This window comes from Cricetulus griseus, chromosome 4 (assembly GCF_003668045.3).
Source record: "Cricetulus griseus strain 17A/GY chromosome 4, alternate assembly CriGri-PICRH-1.0, whole genome shotgun sequence".
Lineage (NCBI taxonomy): Eukaryota > Metazoa > Chordata > Mammalia > Rodentia > Cricetidae > Cricetulus > Cricetulus griseus.
Window position 1 is genome coordinate 128335145 of NC_048597.1, and position 27287 is coordinate 128362431.

Genomic DNA, 27287 nt, shown 5'->3' on the forward strand with positions numbered 1-27287 from the left:
TTGCTAGCAACAGGATATCAAGCCGTGTGCACTTTCGTCATTCTAATATAGTGTGTAGTTGTCACACATCTGTGAGGACAGTTTCTTTCCTTTTTTTTTAATTTCATGTATGTTTGTGTTTTGCCCGTATGTATGTCTGTGAGAAGGTGTCAGATCTCCTGAAACTGGAGTCACAGATAGGTGTGAGCTGCCCTGTGGGTACGGGGAATTGAACCCAATACCTCTGGAAGACCAGCCACTGCTCTTAAAACCACTGAGCCAACTTTCCAGCCCAAATTTTTGGTATTTTAAACTTTTTTTGATTTTTGAAACAGCCTTGTTCTTTTGTTAGGCTGGCCTGGAGCTTACTCTGACATCTCAGACTCAGTCTTTGAGCCTCTGTAGTGTTTGGACCCAGGAGTGCCACCATACTTGGCTCCCTAGCTTTTCTGTTGAGCACTTGTGCTGCTGCCTGGCTCGTGGGTGCTCCTTGCATGCTTGTTGAACTGAGAACTGGCTGAGCAGATCTCATACTTGAAGCTCTCACTGTCCACTGGTGCAATCGCTAGCACAGGTGGCTGTAGACTGTAAGACATTCAATGCCACTTTCCCGACTGTACTACCTACTTTTTAAGTCCCTCTGTCCACATGTGCTTATGGGAGCAGCACCAGATACTGCTGAGGTAAAATCATTGCTGAGGAGCCAGGCATGTCGCTGCATGCCTGTAATCCCAGAATGTGGCAGGTGGGGGCAGGGAGAGCAGGACAGCATTATAAAATCTCAGACTTGGAGAAGAGCTCAGGCTGACAAACAATTGCAGCCATTAGGAAGATGTGCTGGAATTAAAATCTGCCCTCTTGGACATTTGCTTTCTGTGGAACAATATAGGACAAGTACTTTGTTTTTTGATCTCTGAGCTTTTATAAGCTTGACCTGATACAGTGTGAGACAACTTCAGACATGGGAAACACTCATCTTATTTACTTGAACTTTTCCAAGGTAAACAATCCAAGATCCTATAAATTTCTGCAGTATCTACAGGATGCCACTGAAAATCTTGATTTATTTGGTTTAAAGTTAAGGCAAGGGAACCCATGTTGAAACACGAGTAGTGAAGGGACCAGCTCCCCATTTCGGCAGCCATAACAGCCGGAAACGTGCTTTTCTGACCTTGCCTTGGTCACTAGAGGTTAGGTGCCTGCCTCGTGGCAAGGAGCCAACCAGAAGTTAGCTGGTGGCGCTATGCTTTATGGCTCTGGATGTGCTTTACAGACAAGGGCACAGCAATGAAGCGCAGAGCATAGCAACCACCCTGGGAGGGCCTATGGGCCATAACACCAATTGGCCAGTCAACACAGGGAAAGCCCTCCAAGCCTGGAGGCACACCAATTCTGAGCCTGTTCGTACCCCTAGACACTCCCCTTATGCTGCCCTACAAGATCTCTCGGCAGCCGGTTTGAGGTGTCTTTGCTAGCCATCCGCCATGGCCGGTGGGTGAAAGACCTGAGCTAACATGGGGTTAGCTTGTTAAAAAACAAAAGCCTCATGCAGTTTGCAGCAAGCTCTCGAATCTGCCTGGTGATTGGGGTGTCCACGGTCCTGGGCTGGGACCCCGGAGGCCTGAGCTTTTCCGGGAGTCTAACAGTAGAAAATTGGAACAGAATCAGTGTTGTAGATTTTCTTGTGAAGGAATTACATTAGAGATGGAAAAATTGTTGAGAATGTTTGCAAAAAAAAAAAAAAAAAAAAAGAATGTTGAGGGATGGTGTTGGTGGTGGCACCACAGGTATGTTTAAAAGATGCTGTCAGTGGGGTGGGAAGTCAAGGTGGCTGGAGCAGTGCAGAATTATGTGGTTCTAACCCCAGAACGAGAGTAAAGACCATTACCCAAATTCCTTGATCAAATTAAACAAGATTTATTTCCTGCCAGACAGGGCTATCTCCCTAAAGGGAGATTTGAAAATATAGAATTGAACACAGGAGAGGGTCCTGTTTATATAGTCCCAAAACTGTATGACTAGTTTTCAAGGATTGGAGGATTTCCAGGGAATTTTGGTTATGTAGGAACTTGGCTGAACATTTTTAAATTATTTGACAGAATATCTGATCTCATCAGGGTACCTCCAAGGTGTGAGTCAACTCCATAGGGTGGGGAGCATGGCAAATTCCAGAAACAGGTTAAATCACTTAGGCCAGCTTGGATTTTGCAGGAAACAGAAATGAACTTATAACAAAATGGCTTCCATCCTTAAGATGAAGTCAGGATCGTCCATCACCTACAGTAGTATAAACTGTGTCAACCAATTTACTAAAAATTTAATACTTTGCCATTTTTATTTTGAGATTGAAGAAATGCTTGAAAATGCCGAGCGCGAACGGCTAGGGAATTCTCTTCAACCAGAGAAGCCTCTTATCCGACTACGGGTAAGTCCTTTATGTGAATTAAACCTTCCTGGTTTTCATAATAATACAGACTTCATATACTATTCTGAAAGGTAGTAAGTGAAATGCTTAGAGAGAGAGTGGAGGACCCAGGACCACCAGCCCAAGGATGGCCCCACCCACAGTGGGTGGGGCCTTCTCCCATTGCTCACAAATTGAGAAAATGCCTTACAGCTGGATGTCATGGAGGTATTTCCTCAACTGAGGCTCCTTCCTATCTGATGACACTATTCTAGTTTGTGTCAAGTTGACACACAAAACTAGCCAGTACAGGGTTTATCCCTTTATTTTGAAAGTTGAAAAATGGATCTGAAAGGCCCACCTTGTTTTCAGCTAGTACCCATGTTGTGTACCTCGGCTGTCATGGGAGACAGTGCATTTCAGCATGCTGGAATGACATGTCCTTGTTTTCTAGAACAAGAAGTGTGTTTGTGTAAACTTCACCTTCTGAGTATTTTTCTGTCACTAGGACAAATGGTTTAACATCATCATGATCATTAAACATAGGACATGAGTTTGGAAATGTAAAAGTATTGAGCTTTTAGATTGATATAAATACTATATGTATCAGACTACAGATTCCAAACTATAGGTGCCAAAAAAGTGTATTTCTCAAAAACTGGCACACTGTTTCCTGTGTTTCCAGGTGGACTACAGTGGAGGCTTTGAACCTTTTAGTGTTCTTCGCTTTAGCCAGAAATTTGTGGATCGGGTCGCTAACCCCAAAGATATCATCCACTTTTTCAGGCATAGGGAGCAAAAGGGAAAAACAGGTAAACTGGTTATTTTAAAAAGTTGGAATTTGCTCTGTTGGAATTTGTATAAATCAGTCTTTGGTAAAATAAATGCAAAATAGTAGTAGACATTTTCATATTTGTAATGTTAGACAAAAAATGGTAAGGGGAATATTTTATCTTCTGAAAAATGAGCATTTGGGGTATTTTCTAGTTGTTTGCTTACTTGCTTTTGGAGACAAGGTCTTGCTCTGTAGCCCAGTCTGGTCTCACACTCTGGATCCTTAGTGTCCTGGGACTGCAGGCTTGCACTGACCCACCCAGCAGTATTCAGTTTTTAAAGTTGTGGCCATTAATGAGGGCTTAGAGGAAGGCTTTTGTCTGCAAACACAGCTTTCTAAAGTGTGGTGTTAAGTAATAGCACTCACAGACTTGAGGCATTTATTGTTCATAATACATATTTCCTACCATGGATTAATAATCAGAGTATGAGCTTTCAACTTTTGCATTATTAATATTTTGACTTAGTGTATATAGTGCTTTAGGAAGACCAAACTTTTGAAGCCAGAAGTGTCCTGTAGTTTGGTATTTTTGATGATTGAGTAGTTCATTTCCAGTTAAATTTTATAAACAGTGTCCTGTTAACTAGAAAACAAAGTCATCAACTAAAATAATGCCTTTTCCTAAGAAATACCAATCATGTTCATTATTGAGAGCCCTTTCTTTTATAACTAGCAAGAGAATTTTCAGCAGTGGTAGAAATTAAGAATGAGGGGTTGGGAGAGATGGTTCAGAGGTTAAGAGCAATGGCTGCTCTTCAAACGACCCAGGTTCAATTCCCAGCGCCCACATGGTGGCTTACAACTGTCTGTAACTGCAGTTTCAGGAGATCCAATGCACTCCTCTGGCCTCTGAGCCTTATACGTTCATACATTAGGAAATAATGAAAAAAATTACAAAATAATTTATGAATGCTGTGAATTCAGCTGGAAGCCATCTTTCAGGTATTGAAGCATAGGTCATATATGCTGCTATGGGGAACAGAAAGCCACATGCAAGAATTGTGTTTTAGATGTGAGTTTTAATCAGTTGTTTCTTACTGATTCCTTGACATGAACCTTACTCTGTTTGAGTTTTATCCCCAGTAGATTTTGACCTGGGAATACTTTTTTAATTTAAATTTGAGTTGTTTGATGGAAATGATGTCACCTGGATGTATCTTAACTGAAAGTCTCTTCTTACTTTGGCTACTTTATTACATGTGTGAAATTATATAAATTAATAACTTCTCTACTGTTAAGACTCCTCATTTATAAAGCTGGAATTGTTTTGTAAATGGCCTTAACACACTATCTGGCAAATGCAGAATAGTCATTGTATTTAAAAGTATTAACACTACTGCCTTGGAACTCAAAAAGGTGTTTGTTCACCTGGCAAGAGATGCACTGAACTAGATGGTGTCTCTGCCAAGAGTGGGCACTGTTGTACATCTGCTGCATTTTTGTTGAACTGCCCTGCGCAGGAAGTCAGCAGAAGTGCATTAAGCATACTTCCTGTTAGTGTTCTCAAGAATGCTGACAGGTACACAGGGCTAAGAGTCAATACAGTTACTTTACCAGTCTGTAAGAGGCATTGTCATTGAAGCTGGGTTACTTTATTTGAACTGGGGTGGGTGGGTAGGTGGGTGTGGTGTGGCATCAGCAGCACTTTTGGGTACTGCTGGGATTTATTATGTGCTCCTGAAGTTTTGCTCACCATCTTTCTGTCATCAAGTGATATGTCTGTTCTTAGAGTGTTTTGACTCTGAAAGAGTTATCTAGTGATGAAGGGTCTGGGGACAAACTTAGTAGAACAGCGGCAATAGCCATAGTCTTTAAAGTGTGTATGGACTATGTGGAAAAAGAAACAAACACAAAATAACACCAAAGCCATTAGCAAATTTGAGGCCTTTTATGCCTTAAAATTTATGAGGAGTTGGTGAGTTTGACTATTTTAATGCGTCATAGAAGCTGCTGGTTTTTTTTTTTTTTTTTTTTTCCTGCCCTCCTTTCTGTAGGTGAAGAGATCAACTTTGGGAAGCTTGTTTCAAAATCTCCTTCGGAAGGAACGACACTCAGAGTAGAAGACCTGGTGAAGCAGTATTTCCAGACTGCGGAGAAGGTAGCTCCTTTCAGCTCATGTTTTTAAGAATGGCTGACAGCAGATTTTAGTATCGTGTATGTATAGTGCATAAGTGACTTGTGACTCCACAGTGGTTGTGTGAAGTAGCCAGTGTGAGGTAGTCTGTTTCAAAGTGTTCGGTGGACATTGCTAATGTAATTAACAGGACTCATTGATGGCACTGTGTTGTACTTCTATTTCTGTTGTAAGTCTTGATCTAAGATTTTATCTTAGGTTTGAATGTAGTTTTTTCATTTAGTTACTTTTTTTTTTTTAAACAAAACAACCATATGATAGCAAAGCTACTTGGACTTCTTTAGTTGTATTTATTTAAATACACACACACACACACACACACACACACACACACACAAATCAGTTAACTGGCAGTTGTGTAGGTCAGAAATGGCATTGGTCTCTGGGCTGAAAGCAAGGTGTCAGCAGGGCCGTGTTCCCCTCTGGCACTTCTGGTACTTGTGAGGGAGAGTCTCTTCCTTCCTTCCTTTCTTCCTTTCTTCCTTTCTTCCTTCCCTCCCTCCTTCCTTCCTTCCTTCCTTCCTTCCTTTTCTTTTTCTTTCTTTCTTTCGAGACAATGTTTCTCTGTATTGCTTTGGAGGCTTTCCTGGAACTAGCTCTTGAAGATCAGGCTGGCCACTAACTCACAGAGATCCGCCTGCCTCTGCGTTCCGAGCGCTGGGATTAAAGGTGTGCACCACCAACGCCTGGCTTGAGGGTCTATTTCTTGACCTTATCAGGCCTCTAGCTGTCCTCGATTATCCTGGCTGAGTTTCTTTTGTCCATGTGCACAGCCAGCAGTGTTGCTTCTCTGTCCCTTTCCCCAGTTAGGCCTCCCTCTTCTCCTTTCTGAAACCCTGTGATGATGTGGGGCTGCCTAAAGAGCCCCTGACAATCTCCATAGCTTAAAGCCAGATGACAAAAGCCTCAAATGCCATATGCAGCGTTAGACTTCTTCACCATAAAACATAGCCAGAGGTCCTAGAATGAGGTGGGGAAATTTTTATAACCACCATTTTCCTCCCACAATGGTCTCACCTCATTTCTAGTCATCATCCATGGCTTCTTTCTCGGGTCTGGCACAGCCATTCAGGCCTCTGAAGTTGCAACTGTATTTGACTCCCATTTTTTTGGCCCTTTAATTTTTAGCCATTGGCAAAGTACTGTCTGCTGAGCCCCACCCCCCGCAGCTTATCTTTTCCCATAACAGATTGTGTTTTCACTCTTGGGTAGTTACTAGATGAGGAACAGATAGTACTTGTGCATCAAACAGCTTGTGTTTTCTTGTGCAGAATGTTCAGCTCTCACTGCTGACAGAAAGAGGGATGGGTGAAGCCGTTCAAGAATTTGTGGACAAGGAAGAAAAAGATGCCATCGAGGAATTAGTGAAGTACCAGCTGGAGAAAACACAGCGGTTTCTTAAGGAGCGCCATATCGATGCTCTGGAAGACAAGATTGACGAAGAGGTGAGCTGCTGATAGATAGGCTCTCAAGAGTCCCGTTTTGTTTTGGTTTTGATTGACCACTGTTTAAGTCTAATTAGTTTGGTTTCCTCATCTATAAAATGGAGGGGATAAAATGAGGAACAAATTAAACAATGTCTAAGCAGCACCCAGCAGAGTTTGACATGTGGCTGGTGCTGAGTAAAGGTTGGTTCTGTCTAGAGAAGGCGTCATTCAGAGCTCCTAAGAATGCTTTGGAATAAAGCTTGCAGTGTATGAATTGCTGCTGTTTTACTGTTTTCATTAGTTTTGATTGGACTTTTGAGTCTCACCTGGAGCATGTTTTCCCTCTGCATATCAAGGAGCAACAGAGAAAAAACTTCCATTGAGATTGAAATTTAAAATGTTGGTATGTCAAAAGCAAAATTAAAGGGTATGAACGTGGAGAAATTATTTGTGAATGTGCAAGAGAAAAGGCTAATATTTTCAATATCATATTAAAAGGCTCATATAAAGCTTTGGAAGATATTAAACATTTCAGTAGAGCCATGAACAAAAGTCAGGAAAAGGGAGTTCATAAGGGAGTATGAATGTCTAACAAGCTTGAGAATGTTGTATTTAACCACAGTTAACTAATGCCATTAATAGTAAATGGATTTCTTTGTCAAGTCTGACTTAGAAAACTGGCAGTAAGTGCATTGCTGGAGGAGGTTTGCTGGAACAGCTTCACGAAAGCAGCATGGCTGTGGGCACTGGGGAACTAAGGAAGTCCTTCCTTAGTGTGGCCTCAGGAAATTCTCTTAAGACAACAGGAAGACAGGAAAAGACACAGAAAAATTGCTGCTAGTGCTGACCTCAGTGGGGAATAGTCAGGAAACTTCTCTTTATTGAGCACTTTTACACAGACAATCTAGAAGTTTTTATAGCTATTAACTATGAGGATTTTGGCCAGGTGCAGTGTCTAGAAGGTGGATATAGGAGGATCAGCAGTTCAAGGTCATCCTCAGTACATAATTAGTTTTAGGCCAGCCTGGGCTACATGAGACCCTGTCTCAGATAAACAAAAATATGTGTTTGGAAGACATGAGAAAGTGTTTTCGGTATAATGTTACAGGTAAGCAGTACTATAAGAATGCAGAGCTGTACACACTGGCACACTCACTTTCATCATGCGCATGAGTGTGAGTAGATACTTAGAGGTTCCAAACACACTGGCAGGTCTCATAGTTACAGATTTGGATTACCTTCTCCATAGGACAAAACACTATTTCACAAGTGCAGTCACTTGTCTTTCAGCTTAATGCATTTAGCATGGCCCTCTTAAAGCCTTATTGTGTTATGTGTAAATAGTATGTTCAGTGCCAGGTGCTGGTCAAGTCAGAGCAGGTGTGTACTCAGCACCACTCACTCTGTGACTCTAGATGTGTTGAGTTAGTTGGTTTGTCTTTAGTGACACTGACTCCTGAGCTGCACAGTGTGTGTGTCTGTATGTCAATGGTAGCCAAAAGCATGGCCTCTGAACTGCACTGTCTGTGCTCAGAGTCAAAAGCCTTATCTGTGTCCTGCTCCTTGAATTCTCTAAGATGTCTGTGTCTTATCTATAAAATGGATGAATAATGGAATCTCCTCCATGGTTGTGAGAATTAAAACAGTGTCTAACAGTTTGCCTCCTACCTGACTCAATGCCCTCTAGTTGTGCCTACTCCACCTGCATTCTTTGTGAACGACAGCACTTTTGGTACCCAGAGCACCATGCCTTACTCTACCAACCTTTTTTTTTTTTTCTTTTTGAGTCAGGGTCTCTCTTTGTGGCTTTGGCTGTCCTAGAACTCACTGTGTAGACCAGACTGGCCTAGAACTCACAGGGATCCACTTGTTTCTGCCTCCCGAGGGCTGAGATTAAAAATGTGTAGTAACACCATGCCTGGCTCCTATGCTGGCTTTTGAGCCCTGGTTCCAGTGAGGCTGCACTCTTGTCAAGGTTTCCTGTGACTCATTTTGCCAGCTCCCCTGTTGAGGTCCTACTTTGATTGCTGCCAAACTTCTTGAGACATTTTTAACTTACAGGTCTTACAGGACTCTTCTCTCCTTGATGGAGTGTCCTCTTTCTTGGTAACTTTAATCTCTCCATCCGCTTAAGCTAGACTTCTCCAGGGCTCGGTCTTTGGACCCCTGCACCTACATACCCACTTTCTAATTTCATCCAGCTTCTTGGCTTCGGTGATGACTTTTCACAAGTCTCTCCTAAGCCTTTCCTCTCACTCCAGACTTTCACAGCTCACGGTCTTTTCCTTGTGTATGGTATACAGATCTCCCAAGCAAAACACCCATTCTGTGCCCTGCTTTCCCAGTAGAGTTTGAGTGGATTCTTCAGTCTTTCAGCTGCACAGACCAAAAAACCACCAAGTTGCCCATGACTCTGTTCTCTGGTCACCTGTATTCTGATTGGCTGTGCTGTGAAAACATACACAGTGTTTGACTTTCTTTATTGTGATCTAGGTCCGGCGTTTCAGAGAAAGCAGACAGAGAAATACCAACGAAGAAGACGATGAAGTGCGAGAGGTAATTTTCCAGCTGCAGTGTACTGGGTCCATAGGTTGGTTTGTGAACCAGAAGAGTTAGTGGGTATATTTGGACGGATCGCCCAAGGGTCTGTGCCCAGGAGTAAAGTCTCTTGCCAGAGCTTAGCTCACATCAGTGACTAGTGTGTGGCTGTTGCTATTCTCCCTTCTGCTCTTATTGAAATATATTTGTACATGTGGTGGGCAGATACGAAGAGTCTTCATTAATGAAAATAACATGTAGAGTTATTTCAAGTTAGAATGTTGAAATCCTCAGTCTCCTTGAGTGTCAGGAAAGGAAGATTTGAAACTGCTTACTGAAGTTCTGGGCCTCTGTCTAGCGGTTGCTGCAGTCATGATTGAAATGTACACTCCTGTTTTCTGGTTGTGTGTTCTTGTGTTTTGATTACTGTCACCGTGTCATGATTATTTCACACATTGTTGGCTCCTGAGGTTTTGTCTAGATTACTGCCAATTGGCAGTTTTCGTGGCTCTTGTGCCGAGCATCCTGCTTTTTACTAGCACATGTGGAAGAAGTCTGGTCTCTAACCCCGAATTTGCTGTGCAGTACTGAGGTGTGTGTGAATAAGATATTTATTAAGTTATTTTTGATAGCTACTGTGCTTGCACTGTCATCTCCTATTTTACAAAGAAGGAGGCTGAGACTAGACGCGGTCACATGGTGGTACTGGACTTTGAGCACGTTTGTACCTCGAAGTCTTGACTTGGTGCCAGCCAATGTCTATTCAGGGGTCCAGGTTATCATAATATTATGCGTGGCCAATCAATGGCTAAAATCGGGAAGCTTCTGAGTCCATCAAAGCCAGCTCTAGGTGCAACTGTTGTGCTTTTTAATTTAAGGAAAAAAACAACTAATAAGGTTTTGCTTACATTTATTCCATTTGTATTCATCCTGCAAGGTGCTCTTAAAATAGGAAAGAATGTGCTAGAAAGAAAAATATTCTCTGGTTCTTAGATCATCTGGTTAATCTTGATTATCACTTTTAACTGAACGTATAATAAAAACAGTTTTTACATTGAGTCCTTTTGGATTGAAGCCACTAGCCTTGTTTTTCATTAGTCTTTTTAAAAAGGATAAGAGCTGGGACTGAGGGCATAGGTCAGTGATTGACTGCCTACCTAGCATGTGCAAGAGTGTGGGATTTATCCCTATCACCACCAAAAATAAATAGATAAATGGGACTATGACTACTTTATATGGAAATGTAACATTTCAAATGGGAGTCCTTCAGAGGAATAAAGAAAGCTTGGAACTTAGCTATTTATTTATTTATTTATTTGGTTTTTTTGAGACAGGGTTTCTCTGTGGCTTTCGAGGCTGTCCTGGAACTAGCTTTTGTAGACCAGGCTCGTTTTGAACTCACAGAGATCCGCCTGCCTCTGCCTCTGCCTCCCGAGTGCTGGGATTAAAGACATGAGCCACCACTGCCCAGCAAAACTTAGCTGTATTTTTAAAACATTTACAGACAGCAGGATTTCCTGGGCTTTTTAGTCTGTTTTCTGTTGCTGTATCAAAATGCCTGAGACTGGATAATTTATAAACTATAGGAATGTTTTGAACTCATAGTACTGGAAGCTGGGAAGGCCAGAGAACATGGTGCCAGCATTAATGAGAGTCTTCCTGCAGGGTTCTGATGTGTCAGATGGCATGACATAGTGAGGCAGTGAGTGTGCTACTTTCTTTCATAACAGAACCAGTTACTGTATAACTCATGAATCCATCAGTCCCATGAATAGATTAACCCATTCATGAGGCTAGGCCTCGTGATGCAATGACCATACTGTTGAAATGTGTGACTTTGTGGATGAAATTTATAGCATGTGAAAGTCTAGAAAGCATATTAAACCATAGCAGTAAGCACTTCCAGAATGCTATAGGGTGCTGGCAGGGTTTTCAGCCTCAGCATCCTATTAGGCCTTGAGTAATAGAGTTGACACTTTCCCAAGATGTAATTCACAACTTTGTCAGAGTCTTTGAGCTCAGAATATGAATCCTAGTACCATGTTTCAGTTATTTTAACAGACAAATGGAAGTATTAGTCCTTTCATTTAAAGGGAAAAAATATATCCCATATAGCTTCTTGTTTACAAGGGAAAAACTCTTATTTCTTTAGACAAAAGTTGACTTGGAAACACAGGACCAGGACCAGTAAAGATTGGATTTTATAGGCCTGTGATCTTCATCCATGATCTCAATCCTACACCTGCAATCCTTTAAACATATAAGGTTGTTCGTAGTCTGGCACACAGTCCTTGATTTTTCTGGCTTATAAAATCTTAGGTCCTTTCTAAATTTAGATGGGATTGGTACACCCTTTCAAAATGTGATTCTGAACCCCATGCAGAGTGAAAGGAGGATTCACAGAATGGGAGGAAATGCTTATGAATTATACATACAAGGAGTTGGTATCTACATTGCATTTAAAAAGGCTTCTAAAATTCAACAATAACAGCAACTTGGACAAAAGCCTTGGATACATCTTTTCAAAGGTTTTCAAGTGCTCTATCAGCACTTAGGATTCTAAGTATGCAGAGACATGGAACCACCCACATTAGAGAAACAAAAATGAAACCCAGTGTGAGTATTGACACCTATGTGGAAAGTTTGGAGCCCTGTATCTCCTGGTAGGAGGACCTGGTGCCACTGGGGCAGAAAGCAATATGGCTTCTCCTGAGAAAGATGAGATGCAGGGTTACCATGTGGTCCTCATACACTCCAGCTTAAGTGTACAGCCAAGGGATTGGAAGTAGAATCTCAAGTGGATACTCATATACCAGTGCTCTTAGAGTATGATTGACAGTAGCCAAATTAGACACAGCCAAGTGTCTATCAATAGGCCATTGGATAAGCAAAATGTGCGCTCCTGCAAGGGAGTGTTAGCACATTATTACAGCCTAACACATGCTCCAGTGTGCCTGAAATCTGAATGCACACTGAGTGGGAAAGTCAGATTCAAATGGACAATCTAGTATTTCATCTGTATGCCATACTGTGTTCCTCAGTCATAGGAATGGAGCAGAACTGGGGTCCCCAGGGACTTGGGGGTGCAAAATGGGTAGAGATGAAGAATAAATCCTAGAGTCAGTAAATTCCAAGCCGTTGCATAGAAATGAATTAGAACACTGGCTATAATATTTAAGATAAAAAGATGGTATTTAGAAAAAGAAAAAAAGGTGATTTGGAAATAGTGGTAGGTCACTCAAAAATAAACATTACAGTGGAACATCAGGGTTTTAAATGCTGTTGGGCATCGCTGATGCTTTAGAGGTATGATACTGGCTTGCCTTCTAATCACTGATGTTCTTGAGCGCGTATTCCCCACAGCCCTCTCATTGTGTTATGTTACTACAGATTTGATATTTGTGCATTTCAGTGGCAAGGTCTTCTTTCTTGATTCATGCTTCCTTTCTTATGCTAGGCAAATGCTGTACCACTGAGCTAAACCCTCAATCTCCATGAACAGTTCATTTTAATGTTTATAAAGTGTTCCTGTGGGGCACCTGCTTATAGTAGTGTGGAGGCTAACTCCCCCCTCCCCTGTTCCTCTTTCTCTCTCTTTTCTTACTCTCTCCTTCTCCCTTCATACTTAGTATTTTTTGCCATGTAGAATAAATGTTCACCTGTTCTTGAAGCCTGTTGGCTTAAATCAGGACTAGTGGAAAGCTAAAGCCTTTTGGAGGGAGAATGTGGGGCTTCCTCTTTGTATTCTGTCCATACGAGTTGGTTTTTTTTTTTTTTAAGATTTTATTCATTTATTATGTATACAACATTCTGCTTCCATATATATCTGCATACCAGAAGAGGGAACCAGATCTCATAACGGATGGTTGTGAGACACCATGTGGTTGCTGGGAATTGAACTCAGGACCTCTGGAAGATCAGTCGGTGCTCTTAACCTCTGAGCCATCTCTCCAGCCCCATACGAGTTGTTTCAATACATTCCCTGTGTTGCCTGTCCTGCTGTCACTCTGTAAACCCTGTTAGTTGCATGTCAGTCTTGCAGATACTCCTGTACTCCCTACTGTATTCATAAGCACAGTTCTGTTTATTTCTCTTTATATGTTCAGCTCTGTCTGTGTCCTGTTGAACTGGCTTTGGGAAAACTGAGCACTTGTTCTGTGCTTCAGCAATTGCTGAAATAGCAGTGAGCTCTGTTCTTGGAAATTTGGCTAGCTTTTCTGAAAACTTTCTTTGTGTCTGGATGGTGGTTTTTGTTTTGTTTGTTTGTTTAACTTTATGTGTATGGCTGTTTTGCCTGTCTGTATGTCCGTGAATCACAAGCTTGTCTGGTATCCTGGTAGGCCTGAAGAGGGAGTTGGACTACCTGAAAAGGGAGCTACTGACGGTTGTGAGCTGCCTTGTGGCTACTGAGAATCTAACCAGGCCCTCTGCAATGACGACAGCTAGCACTCTTAGTCTCTGAGCCATCTTTCCAGCGCTGGGATGGTGTTTTCAGATAATTTTCTCAAAAATTTCTTGGATAATTAGACTGTTGATGCCATCTTCCCCCCCCCCCACTTGGGTCCCTTTAGGTTGTTTTAAAGACTTGCATTACAAGTCATTTATTTATCCTAACATTGCATGTGCATGTATATGTGTGTGTGGACACGTGTGCAGAAGACAGTCTTGGATGTCTTTTCTATCTGGTGCTGCATATGGAGGCCAGGGGTTGACACAGGGTGTCCTCCTCTATGAGTCTCTGCCTGATTTTTTGAGACAGGGTCTCTTACTGAACCTGGAGCTCACTGATTGCATTGAGCTGGCTGGGCCAGCAAGCTCCTAAGGTTGTCTGTCTTTTCCCTAGCTGCCATGCTAGACACATGCAATGGCACCCAGTTTTTTATGAATGTTCTGGAATCCCAAACCAAGGTCCTCATGTTTGTACACTTTAACAAGCAAGCCATCTCCCTAGCCTCCCCCACCCCCCTTTTACCATAGCATGTCTTGCTGGCCTGGCACTCACCGAGTAGTCTGGACTGGTTGTGAGCCCCCAGTGATCCTCCATTCTTGGCCTCCCCAGTGATGGAATCACAAGTGCCAATCACTGTGCATGACTTTCATGTGATTGCTGGGGCTTCACCTCAGATCCTAATGCTTGCAAGACAGACACTTTGTCTACTAAGCCCATCTCCTGAGCCCTTTCCTAACTTTTTCGAAACTGAATTAATCTACCTCCTTCCTACCCCATATCCTGCAACTCTATCCACCACCCAACTCCTATCCTGCCGTATCATTTAGCCTCCCTCTCATTGCCAGCTATGTCCTATTGGAGCATAGGAATTCCTGGTCTCCTACTATTAGATCATAACTTGCTTTTTAGGTAAGAAGGCAGTTGTTACAGGTGTGGGAGCTGTTTCAGCACTGTGACTTCTCACTTCCCTGCTTCCCCCAGATGCCTGTATTTATTAACTGTTCTTCAGGGTCACTGTTTGTGATTTTCAAGTTATATTAAAAACCTGTTTTGGGTTTGTTCCCTTTGTGTATTTTTGACTGATTGAGTGAAGAGGTCAGGGCACAACTTGCTTTCATTCTCTTTTTAATGAAAAATCTGTTGATTTTAGAGTTAGAATGTTTGGCTAAATTTCAAATTTGTCTGTTCTAAATGATTTCTTACAAAATGAAGAAAGTAGATATTCTTGATTCTAAGATGTTAATTTTTTTCTCAGAAGCTTTTTTGTAGCAATTTATAAGATTACATATTATTCATGTTTTCTGAGTATAAAAGTATTATTTTAGGGGAATGTCATATTCAAAAATAAGAAAATAAATGAACCCTAAAATTTAACCACTCAGAGGTAAGAACTATTTTTGCAAGTTTTTTTTTTCTCTTCTCCTCTTCCTCGCCCTCCCCCTCTTCCTCCTCCTCCTCCTCTTCTGAGCTCATTCTGAAAAAGATGCTCAGGATCATCTTTTGCAAATATTGTGTAGGGTGAGGCTGGATCTTCAGCATTGCTTCTGGTTCTGAAAGTGCTGATTACAAAACTGAGTTTCTTTGTAAGAGGTCTCCTGCAGGCTCTAGTACAGGTACTGGTAATTGAATGGGATTGGTAGAAGAGTCCTTTTGCATTTGCATAGCACACTTAGTGTGCATGACAATGTTAGTGGGACGATGAATGTCCATGTGACTGGACCAGTGGTGGGTAAGATGCTGCTTCTACTGATGTGCTGTCCCTGCTGTTCAGGCCATGAGCAGGGCCCGGGCGCTCAGATCGCAGTCAGAGAACTCTGCCTCAGCCTTCAGTGCTGACGACCTGAGTTTCGATATAGCAGAACAGACAGCAAATGACTCTGATGACAGCCTGTCAGCAGTGCCCAGCAGAGGCCGGGGCCGAGGCCGAGGTCGAAGAGGAGGCAGAGGGCAGAGCACCGCATCAAGAGGAGGATCTCAGAGAGGCCGAGGTTAGCACTCATCTTTGCCTTTCAACACTTCAGACTTGCAAAGCTAGAAGAGAAATTCCAAATCATGTCCTTGGGTCAGAATTGAATTACAAGGTTTTATTTCTAAAACAATTATTTACTTATTTTTTGTGAGCAGCTGTAGATAGGCACCTGTAGAGCAGCTGTGATAGGCACCCTTGGCTCAGATGGATTGTATCTGGCCACATCCGACATTGGGTTTAGTTGTTTTAAAGCTATAATTAAGAACTTCACTGTGCACTTCTCTTGTATGTATTCTCTCATGGATGGAGGAGTAAAGAATGACACAATGGGAATGAAGGAAAATGGCTAGCAAATTGCAAATCCAGATTATAAAAATATTAGTACTATCAAAAGTCAAAAAACTTACATGCTTATAGTCCCCGTGAGCTTGTAGTCCCCATGAGTTTATAGTCCCCATGAGCTTATAGTCCCCATGAGCTTATAGTCCCCATGAGCTTGTAGTCTCCATGAGCTTATAGTCTCCATGAGCTTGTAGTCCCCATGAGCTTATAGTCTCCATGAGCTTGTAGTCTCCATGAGCTTATAGTCCCCATGAGCTTGTTTAAAGATGAAAACCACTCTAAATAACTTGATTTCTAAAGGCAGTCACAGCATAGCTGTTATTGCTAGCCTTGTTGTCCTGCAATGGTCCATAAATCTATCACTAGAAACAGTTCTTAGGACTGGAGAGATGACTCAGGGGTTAAGAGCACTGGCTGCTCTTCTAGATAACCTGGGTTCAGTTGCCAACACCTACACAGCAGCTCACAACTGTCTGTAACTTCCTATGCCCTTTTCTGCTTTGCAGGATCCTGCATACATGTGGGGCACATAAACTTACTAAGCACACTCACACATAAAAATAAAAGAAAAATTTTTAAAAACTATATGAGCTGGTAACATACATTGTGACTTAATATAAGAGCTCTGAAGAGTTGAGCAGCACTTGGGAGGCAGGTGGATCTCTGAGTTTGAGGCCAGCTTGGTCTACATAGTAAGTTCTAGGACAGCTAGGGCTGCACAGAGAAATCCTGTCTCAGAAACAAACAACAAAAAGAGCTCTGAAGAATCTGTCCATGATTGTGTTTACCATCTTCATATTTACAGTGTGTGTCCTTCAGCTATAATGGGGGACCAATGTGACTAGGTGCAGTCTGAAATCTGACCCTCAGTCTTTTTCATCTACACTGCTAGCTTTCTGTGCATAGTCTGTTACTGAGTTTTCACTCCTGCATTGTGGTCACTTAGCTGCCAAAGGACTGTTACTGACCACTTGTGATTCTACTTGCAGACACTGGGCAGGAGACGGCTACTCGAGGCAGATGCTCAAAGGCCACTACATCGACCTCTAGAAATATGTCCATTCTAGACGGTGAGTATAGGCAGTAGTGACTACACTGGTAAGTTCCCGCACAGAGAGACCAAACATGCTGCCTCACTAGTAAGTCTCACTGTAGTCAGCAGCTGTGGAGATGACAGTAGGTTACTCTTTAGAGGTTATCTTAGGGCTGGAGGTGCAGCTTTGCAGTAGAGCAGTGGCCCTGCATGTGCCAAGCCCTAGGAGATCTCCACGCTACTGAGAAAACAAAATGGAAAGCTGAGACATCTTTGCCATACATCCAAGTTACTGGTGCTTTTTAACTTTTTAATGGATTGGTAACTTCTGCAGTATAACTTCACTTCCTCTGACAGAGATTCCCAAATACATAGAGAAGTGGGGTCAGTGAGGGTGGGTAAGGATGAGAGAAGCATATGGCCAAGTCAGCTGCCTGATAGAGGGTCCTGGGAATGTCCTCAGTGTACATGAGGCACTAAGCTGACGTAATGAATCTGGCTGATAAAACAATTGGATCCCAAGTGCATCAGTAGACACTTATAACCTCTTCTTCTTCCTTCAGCTTGTTAACTCTGGTCCTGTGCAGTTTTGCCAGGTTAAATCTAAATCTGGTGTTTTTCTCTGTCCTGTTTAGGATTCGTTGAGCTCATAGAGGTGTGTTTCATTGTGTCTGGAAAAGCCTTAACTGTCAGATACTCTCCTCTGCTCTTAAACTCCTGTATATCTCCCACCCTCTATCCCCTTGTCACCCTCCTCACTTCCATTAGTCTCCTTTGTTCCTCTAGACATGACTGATTTTTTTTTTTTTTTTAGCATGGATACACAAAACGTCTTTTTTTTATCACATTTAGCTTGGTGAGGGTTTTTTTTTTTTCATATTTCTATCTTTAATGGTGTTTTAAAATTATTTCTTTAATTTTTTATTATAATTGCACCATTTCACCCTTCCCTTTCCTCCCTCCAAACCTTCCCCTATACCCCCTCATGTTCTTTCAAAATCTTTTTTCATTACTTGTTACATGCATATATGCATATGATGTTTTTAACCTGGAGTGCTGGCTGTCAGCACCCCCGGAAGATGAATCATTGAAATTGTACTTCTAGATATCCACTGTAGGCAGAGGAATGGACAGGTGGAATGAGGCAAGCTCCACAGAGCACAAGATTGTTTACTGTTGGGAAAAGAAGAATTATATATGCTGTAAATGAGAGTTGACAGCCAGGTGTTTTTTCACTGAAGTTAGTCAGCAGAAGATGGTGACTGAGCAGATAAAAAACACCGTGGCCACTGCCTTTCTGTGTGATTTTCTACCCAGAGCCACTCTGTTCATTTTCATGCTAATAGCTCTGTGTATGGATGACTACTTCCTGCCAGGCACTTGCCAAAGCAATTTGCATTAAGCACCTCTTTGTCCTTTCAGCGATTTTCTGTGTGAAATATTGGCACTATTTTGCAGGTGAGGAAATTGAGACTTGAATAAGCCAAGTAACTTGGCAGTGGGTGCTAGCTAGAAAGTCAGAATGGGTCCAGCTCCAGAGCCAGACCTCTGAACTGCTGACGCACATGATCTTCATTATAAAGCACAGTGTGTCTTCTAGTGAATGTTACGTGTTTCATAAGTATTCCTTCATCGTTTGCTGTCCACTAGGGATCAAAAGAAAGTTTTCCTGGTTTCCAGGACCTCAGGGTTTGGGGACTGCTAGTAAGTCCTGACAGCGCGTCTCTGAAAGCTTTGGGCTCCCTGGCTTTCTGTTTGTTTGCCCTTATTCTCCAGTTTAGAAAGTAGGGTGAGGCTAGTGAGTGAGAGAGCTGATGAGACCTGGACATTTGCCTTTCACCTTCCTCTCACAGCACAAGATCCGACAGGGATTCAAGGTGGGAAGCTTGAGCAGTAATCACATTGGGCTGGGTAGAAAGACCTCACTCTGAAGGATACCTTGACTTTTTAATGTCTGTCTTTGCCCTCTTTATAGTGGAGTTTGTCTTGGAGAAGCTATGTTTGATGCTAGCAAATGACATGTTAGCAAATGAGAAAACAAAACTCAGCCAGGTGTTTGGATCTATTGGAAGTTAGCCAGACTTCAAGTTTCTATAAAGCAAAATGTGAGGATTTAAGAAAATTTTATCAGGGGGTCAAGGATATATGATTTGTAGGATTCCCCTCTGGGTGTCCTCATTTGCCCAAGGGAGAGGAGTGAAAGCTGCTGAGGCCTCAGGAGCTTGTGTCAGCTGCAAGGCTGGGAGGACTAGTGTAGTTCTCTCGGCTGAGTGGAAGACCTCATCTTCCAGGTGTGTCTATAAAGTATTTCTAATGTATGAATTCTGCTTGTTACTATATTTGAACAAGCTGGGAAAACGTGAGGCAGATAGGTGGATTCTGTGTACTTCCAGTGTATATAGTTTCACAGTTTTTCAGATTCCAGAATATGTAATTGGTTTTCTAATTGATCTCCAAGTTTTTGTAGGTAGAACTTTAAAATCCTTCAGCTGAGGAAGTGAGTAGATTTTTTGAATTGTTTTAAGAACTATGTAACAGGCATTTCACCTTTTATGTTAGCTTTCAGATCTACTCGACAGCAGCCTTCCAGAAACACTGCCACTAAAAATTACTCAGAGGTAAGAAAACTGCTAGAGATTTGATTTTAATAATCTGTTTGCTGAGTTATGAGTTTCCTAATGGGGATGAAGTGTGAACGTCAACACTGGTGAGAACTTGATTATTTAGTCTCCTTTAAAACCAACAACAAAACCCAATGGTTCACATTATTAGAAGTCCATTAGTTTTGTGTGTATGGTAGCATTTTAAAGGGCAGCAGTGCTGAACTGAATGGCCCTACTTTTAAGCCCTGACACAGAAAGTGTGTTCCTCAATGGGGGCGCTCATTTCATACTGGTGTGGCCTAAAGACTGAGTAGACCAGAGTCTTGGGATCCTTGTATCCTGTTGCAGATACAACATGGGCCTTGCTGCCCCTTGGGAGATAGAGAATTCAGGATAGGTCTGGCCTCCTGTCTCACTGTCACAATCCAGGCATCTTAAGCCCCAGGCTGAGACTCATCTTGTGCCAGATGATTCTGCTTGGTGAAGGCCCATCCTGTGCACTGCAGGCTGTGTAGCAGGGCCCTTGGCATTGCCAGCTGCCCTTTCATTGTTGTGTCGTTGGCTCCTTCTTCATCTGCACTTTAGTTAAGTGAAAACATAGCACATACCTGTCAAGTGTCAAGATAACACAAAACGCAGAGCATGATAGGTTGATGTAGATCTTTGTTGGCTCTTAACATGTAATATCTACCTATCTGCTACTTCCTGATGTTATACCTTATTTAAAATTGGAGCTGATAGGTGGGCTTGGTAGCATACATCAGTAATCTTGGCACTCAGTGGGCAGAGCCAGAAGATTGCAAGTTTGAAACTAGCCTGGGCTACTTAAGAAAATCTTGGAGCTGACACACTGAAGGTCCATTACTTTATCAGAACCTAGGAAGAAAACTGCAGGGCAGGGGTGCATTAGCAGTGTAAGTCACATTCTGTGTCCTTAGGGACCCTGGTTCAGTAATTGCCAGGAGAGAAGTGGACCTTGGAGCAGTGAATAACATTTATGAAGGAAGAGATACCTTATGGAGGTCAGGTTGGGTTTGCCCTGCCCCCCTATTTGAAGATCAGACCTCACTGTAGACAATTGCTCTACCACTGAGCCACACACGCGGCTGAGTTTTGTGTTTATGTAGTTTGCCTGTACACATATCTACATGTGCATCTTGATACTCTGTTATTTAATTCAGATGAACCTGTTGTTTTGTTTCCTCCCTTCTGTAGACTATTGAAGTGGATGAATCTGATGAAGATGACATTTTTCCTACCAGTTCCAAGGCTGATCAAAGGTAGGCCAGGGACCTCCTTCAAAAACAAAAGTATAATGATCCAGAATTCTATGGTAATACGTCTTTCTATGCCAGAGAGGATAAATAGAATTCTTTTCATCTAGCACAATATATAGAAATGAAAATAGTATGATTCAGCATTGCTCTGTTTCTTTTGAAAAATAGCCTGTGATTCATGTCCCCTTGTCTTTATTGCCCAGCTCCCTTCTTCATGAAAGTTTGTCTCTTCAGTAATAGAGAATGCTTTTGTGAATTCTGGATTTTGGTTTTCTTTTTTTCTATATAAATTTTTTTGTGCTTCATGTACACAGAGCTGTGCAAAACACATGAAGAGATTGATAAGAACTTTGGAGTTCTTGTATGTCTGACTGGATTTCCTCTAGAGCATTTATATGTCTGACTGGACTTCCTCTAGGGTACTTATGTGACTGACTGGACTTCCTCTAGAGTACTTATATGTCTGACTGGACTTCCTCTAGAGTACTTATATGGCTGACTAGACTTCCTCTAGAGTATATATGTGACTGACTGAACTTCCTCTAGGGTACTTATGTGACTGACTGGATTTGCTCTAGAGTACTTATGTCTGACTGGACTTCCTCTAGAGCACTTATATGTCTGACTGGGTTTCTACTAGAGTACTTACATGTCTGACAGGACTTCCTCTAGAGTACATATGTGGCTGACTGGGCTTCCTCTAGAGTACTTATATGTCTGACTGGGCTTCCTCTAGAGTACTTATATGTCTGACTGGACTTCTAGAGTACTTAAGTGGCTGATGTGGACTTCCTCTAGAGTACTTATGTCTGACTGGACTTCCTCTGGAGTACTTATGGGGTTGGATGGACCTATTTTGGAGTACTGAGTGGACTTACTCAGGAGTACTTACCAGGCTAACATGGACTTACTCTAGAGTGGGTGAAGTAGACTTAATTTTGGAGTACTTAATTGACTCACTTTGGAATATTTATTAAACTACTTAAAAATCACTGTTTTCTTTCATGTATTAACATTTTGGGTAAGTACTATTTACTTAAAACCTAATTAATGAAAATTTCTACTTAAAATAATCGAGGGGGCTGGAAAGATAGTTCAACAGTTGAGTGTACTTGGTGCTCTTACGGACAACCTGGGTTTGGTTCCTAGTACCCACATGATGGCCCGCAACCATTTGTAACTTCACTTCCAGGAGGGTCCATCTGTCCTCTAGGCACTGTATGTACCTAGTGTATGTATTTTCTTTAAAAAGAAAAAAAAAATCTGTAGCCCCCTTTTCTTTTGTTTAACACTTTCTGTTTTCACATTCTATTAGGTCTGATGGTATGTAACAAATTTTGATAAGGCTGAAGACTTAGCTGACTTAAATTGTCCTGGAAGGGGATGAACACATACAACTGCATTAAGGATTATTGAATTAGTTCATAATTGTGGGTGAAATGTTATGATTCAGGCCCTTGATTGTGAGTGCTTATGGAAAAGAACGAGTGTTGTGGGATGTGGCAGAGATGTTCCGGAGAGCTGTGAGCTTGTCCCAAGATCCTCTCTGTACCTGTGAAGGGGGAGTACTGTCATAGTACAGCTGTGGAGGGGAGCTGACCCTATAGTGGTGACATGAGTTAGTGCTTGGGTGGTGCTAGCATGTCAGACCATGGTCTACTGCTTAAGTTAGTGCTTGGGTGGTGCTAGCATGTCAGACTATGGTCTACTGCTTAAGCTTATTATTAGCACATAGCTCTTTAAAAAACAAACATTTCCCCATTTGACAGGTGATGAAATTTAGGTGTAGAGGGGATAACATAGCCAGGAAATGGTTTTTTTACAATTAGGGTTTTGTTTTTATTAGAAAATGTTTACTATAAAAACATTCAATAATTGAGAAACAATTATTGCTGTTCTTAGGACTCCTCAGAGAAATAGAGCTTGTAGGATGCACATATACACATAGTATGTATATGTAGTATATTATCTCTTAGTATACATAGATATATATATTAAAGAGAGCTGTGTGTTGTTTGTACTCAGTGGTTGCTCTGGGATTGAACACATGACTAGTAGTGCATTTTTACAGTATTCTCATTTACTCCTTGGTTTTTCTCTCTTCCTCAGGTGGCCAGGCACAACATCTAGCAAACGGATGTCCCAGAGCCAGATAGCCAAGGGGGTTGACTTTGAATCAGATGAGGTAATAGTCATGTCATTGACTTTTTCTTACTTTAACTGTCTATGAAATGTAAGTGGAGGCCACTGGCTAAACACTGGTTATATTTTTAGGCTCCCTGATAGCCTTGCTGTGATCCGTAAGGCTAAAAGTCAGTAAGTGCCCATCAGTGTAATTACCTGTAAAGGCCTGTGAGTTTTTAAAACACAATGTTCACTCTGCTCTTATTTGTCCCATTAACAGGATCAGAGATGGGCTGGCTTTTTTCTTTTAGCTTCTGCTGTTCATATTTGGAGAGTTGGGTGATGCTGGTGCAGGGGCTTCTAAGGTTACTTTGGTGAAATGTTCCCTATACCCACCATGTTCCTTACCCTGGACAGAATGCCACCTTAGCACAGGTACTCGGCACAAACAAAATGGTGGTCTGCACCAGCTCTCACAGGCTTTAACTCACAAGGAATGGGAAGAGGTGCACATACCTCCCCTGTGTTCATCTGTTGTTTAATGAAAAGGGGCATAACTGTGAGATATGGAACTCTGGCCTGTCCTGTTCCCACACGGCTGCCACTTAAACCTCTGTAGGCTTTGTAGAAGATGTTTTGTTCTTAACATAAAAAGCTCATGTCACCATTCATGGTGGCATATTGCTGCCAGTAGGGAAAAAGACACACATCTGATGCCCATGAATGGTAGAATTTAAAATGTGTATACCAAGGGGTGGCCTGCTGCTGTAAGACCCCCAGAAAGCTCAGGCCTCCAGGATCTCAGCCCAGGACCACGGTCACCCCAATCACCAGGCAGAGTTGAAAGCTTGATGCAAACTGCATGAGGCTTTATTATAGTTGTTTAATAAGCTAACCCCATGTTAGCTTGGGTCTTTAACCCACCCGCCATGGCGGATGGCTAGGAAAGACAGCTTGAACTGTATGCATAGAGATCTTATAGGGCAGCGTAAGAGGAGTGTTTAGGGGTACGCACAGGCTCAGGATTGGTGTGCCTCCAGGCTTGGAGGGTTTGCCCTGTGTTGATTGGTCAACTGGTTGTTATGGCCCATAGGCCCTCTCAGGGTGGTTGCTATGCTCTGCGCATCATTGCTATGCACTTGTCCTTAAAGCATACCCAGAGCCGTAAAGCATAGTACCACCAGCTAACTTCTGATTGGTCCCTTGCCACGAGGCAGACATCTGACTTCCTAGTGACTAAGGCAAGGTCAGGACAAGCACGTGTTTGGCTGTTATGGCTGCCGAAATGGGGAGCTGGTCCCTTCACTGCATAAGCAGGAGAACCTGAGACCTGATGTCCAACACTCACATAGATGTTGAGGTACGGGATGCATGGATTCCAGGGGCTTATAAGCAAATGTACATCACAAAAATGCATACACTCAGAAGAAAAGAAAGTGTATATACTTTTCTCATTTAACTACAGAGAACTGAAGGCACATTTCAGTTTTCATTCATATGACTTTAGCAAGGCCTAACTTTGATAGTACGGAAAATGAATCAGCAAAACAGTTGAATTTGTGATCCTCAAGGCATCCATTTCTCACTAGAGAACTTCGTAAAATGTGGATTTGTTAATGTCATAAATAAAGTCTAATACTAAGTAATCATTTGCCTTTATTAACATCTTAATGGAAACAAATTTATAAACATTAATTTATCTTTCAAATATATAGCTATAAAGTACAATTTATTTAATACTATCTTTTATCAGATTATATAGTCAGTCTTTATATAAGGCTTACTAGTTGTTTTTTGCTTTATGACTGGGTTTGAACCCTGGGCCTGGCATATGCTAGGCAAGCTCTTAACCACTGAGCTATAACTCTATCCTTTTCTCTCTTTCCCTTGAGACAGGGCCTCACACAGTTACCAAGGCTTTGAACTTTTTCTGTAGCTCAAACAGGCCTTGAACATGTGATCCTCCCACCTCAGCCTCCATAGCAGCTGGGATGACACCCCTGTGCCACTGGCCCTCGATTGTTTTCATTCTCATTAAATTCTTAGTGTCATATTTATTCTTACCATGCTTGTAGCCTACAGTCCATTGGTTTGAGAACACTGGAAATATACCATCTACTTTTTTCTGCAAAAGCCGAAAGACAGCTTTGCTCGGCTTTTTCCTCCACTGGGCTGAAAGCAATCTACTCTATCATGAAATGGGTGACAGGAAGCGTTTCCCTGTGGCTTCTCTGTCTGTTGCCTGAATTTCCAAGAAGGCAAACACAGTGATAAGTGTAATGGAGGCCAGCAAGGCATTCAGTGGGTAGAGCGGTTGCTGTATAAGCCTGGCAGCCAAGTATGAGCCCTGAAGCTAACAAAGAGTGGGTGGAGAATCCAGCTCCATGAAGTTGTCCTGACAGGGCACACAAGCATGCATGTGTGTGCATGCACATACACATAATAGTAAAAAATAATAATGTGAATGAGATAACTTCACGAATAGAATAGAAGTGACTTGAATATTTTCTGTCCTGGGTTTTCTATACCTTCTTTCCTTTTATTAAGGTTTGTGACTGGGAGAAATATGCATTGTGTTTTATAGGTGTATGCAATCTCACCCAGGACCTGGTAGATTTTTATTCTAATGTCAAAGAATTGACTTGGGCATTTACATTTTATAGTATCAGCGGAAATAGGTGAAATAAATGTCATTTCCCTTGATGCTATTTTGCATAATAAGAATTTCTGTCTTGGGTCAACAGAGGATGAGTGGTTGCTGACATAATGCAACATTTGTGTCATTTCAGGACGATGACGATGACCCTTTCATGAGCAGTAGTTCTCTAAGAAGCCGAAGATAATAATGTTTTTAATGGAACATGATTGTCATGATACAGGAAGAAATCAAAGCACTGCATGCTGACTCTAAAGCTGACGATGTTTTAACTGCCCCGTTAACCAAGGACTCTGAAAAGTCTACCAACCAGGAAGCTAGTATATAAGGTTTATACTTGATTGTTTCCTGAACGTGACTCCATTAAGCCATTTCCTAGCCATTTCCTAGTAGGAGAGTTCTGCTTCTCCTTAGTCTGTAGTCTGGCTGTTGGCACTATCTGAGGATGCTCTGCCATGTTGAGAATGTTAACTTCCTGACATAACTGTTTCCTGTGTGTAAGAGCTTTGCTAAAATGCCGTTCTTGAGTGAGGATTGGAGAAAAAGCTCAGTGTCAATGCTTCATGGTCAAAGACTGTCGGCCTCCTGTGTCACAGATCGCAGAGTTGATGGGAAAGCTCACAGATCTGGTCCCTTCATGTTGTAATTATTTCCTGCATCCCCAGAAAGCAAGGCCCTCTTGTGGAGCAGCCTGTTGCCCGTGTCAGTCACTGTGTGTGAATTTCAGCACTGGAGGATCAGCCTCTAAGAATCGGGCTCAATGGACCTTGTATTTTAATAGTTAGTATAAAGCTTTTGTTAAATACATTTCTTTTTCAATCACTTTGCAGCAGAGATTCGGGTTATGTTCCTATTGTCATTTTCTTGATCTGTGTCATTAATGTCACACTTTCTTCTTCTCCCTCATATACTTGTCAGGTGGAAAAGGGTTAGAGAATTTTTCTGTCTTAAAAATACTGAAAAGCAGGCATTGGTGGCACACACCTTTAATCCCAGCACTCGGAAGGCAGAGGCAGGCGGATCTCTGTGAGTTGAGGCCAGCCTGGTATCCAGAGTGATGGCCAGGATAGGCTCCAAAGCTACACAGAGAAACCCTGTCTCGAAAAACCAAAAAAAAAAAAAAAAAAAAATATTGAAAAGCTTTTTTTTTTCAGCAAAGCAGCCAGCTGACCTTTGTGGTTGGATCAGGCTGACATACTGAAATAGAGCTGCTCAATGTCAATGCCTGGCTTTCTCATCAGCAATACTTTATCCTCGTGTTGGCTGTTACACAGCACCTCTGAATAGACGAGTTGAAAACTGACTGAAACAGCTATGTCAAGTTTATATTTTCGTATTTGTTTTAGGAAGGAAATAAAAGTGTTACCCCTTCAGAGTTGAGTTAAATAATCTCATTCCCTCTTCCATACAACAAAGAACTCTGCCAATCCTTTTCATTTTATAAGTGTGTTCAAACACTCCTTGAGAAAATGTGGCACCTACTGGCACAACAGCCTGATGTTCTTCATAGACATTG

The 27287-nt window shown here is 42.0% G+C and overlaps 1 protein-coding gene across 4 annotated transcripts in view; it reads left to right on the top strand.

The window, feature by feature from the left end:
- Mre11 (MRE11 homolog, double strand break repair nuclease) overlaps positions 1–26605 on the top strand; it is a 46122-nt gene extending 19517 nt beyond the window's left edge. For all 4 annotated transcript variants that reach the window (XM_027410828.2, XM_027410827.2, XM_027410829.2 and 1 more), the window contains exons 10-20: positions 2324–2404; positions 3069–3195; positions 5213–5316; positions 6624–6797; positions 9273–9335; positions 15539–15755; positions 17068–17148; positions 19671–19729; positions 20930–20994; positions 23101–23176; positions 25905–26605. In XM_027410828.2, the coding sequence (XP_027266629.1) occupies positions 2324–2404; positions 3069–3195; positions 5213–5316; positions 6624–6797; positions 9273–9335; positions 15539–15755; positions 17068–17148; positions 19671–19729; positions 20930–20994; positions 23101–23176; positions 25905–25958 (1101 nt within the window). In that variant the 3' untranslated portion in view covers positions 25959–26605. The remainder of the gene's footprint in view (positions 1–2323; positions 2405–3068; positions 3196–5212; positions 5317–6623; positions 6798–9272; positions 9336–15538; positions 15756–17067; positions 17149–19670; positions 19730–20929; positions 20995–23100; positions 23177–25904) is intronic.
- The last annotated feature ends 682 nt before the right edge of the window (positions 26606–27287 follow it).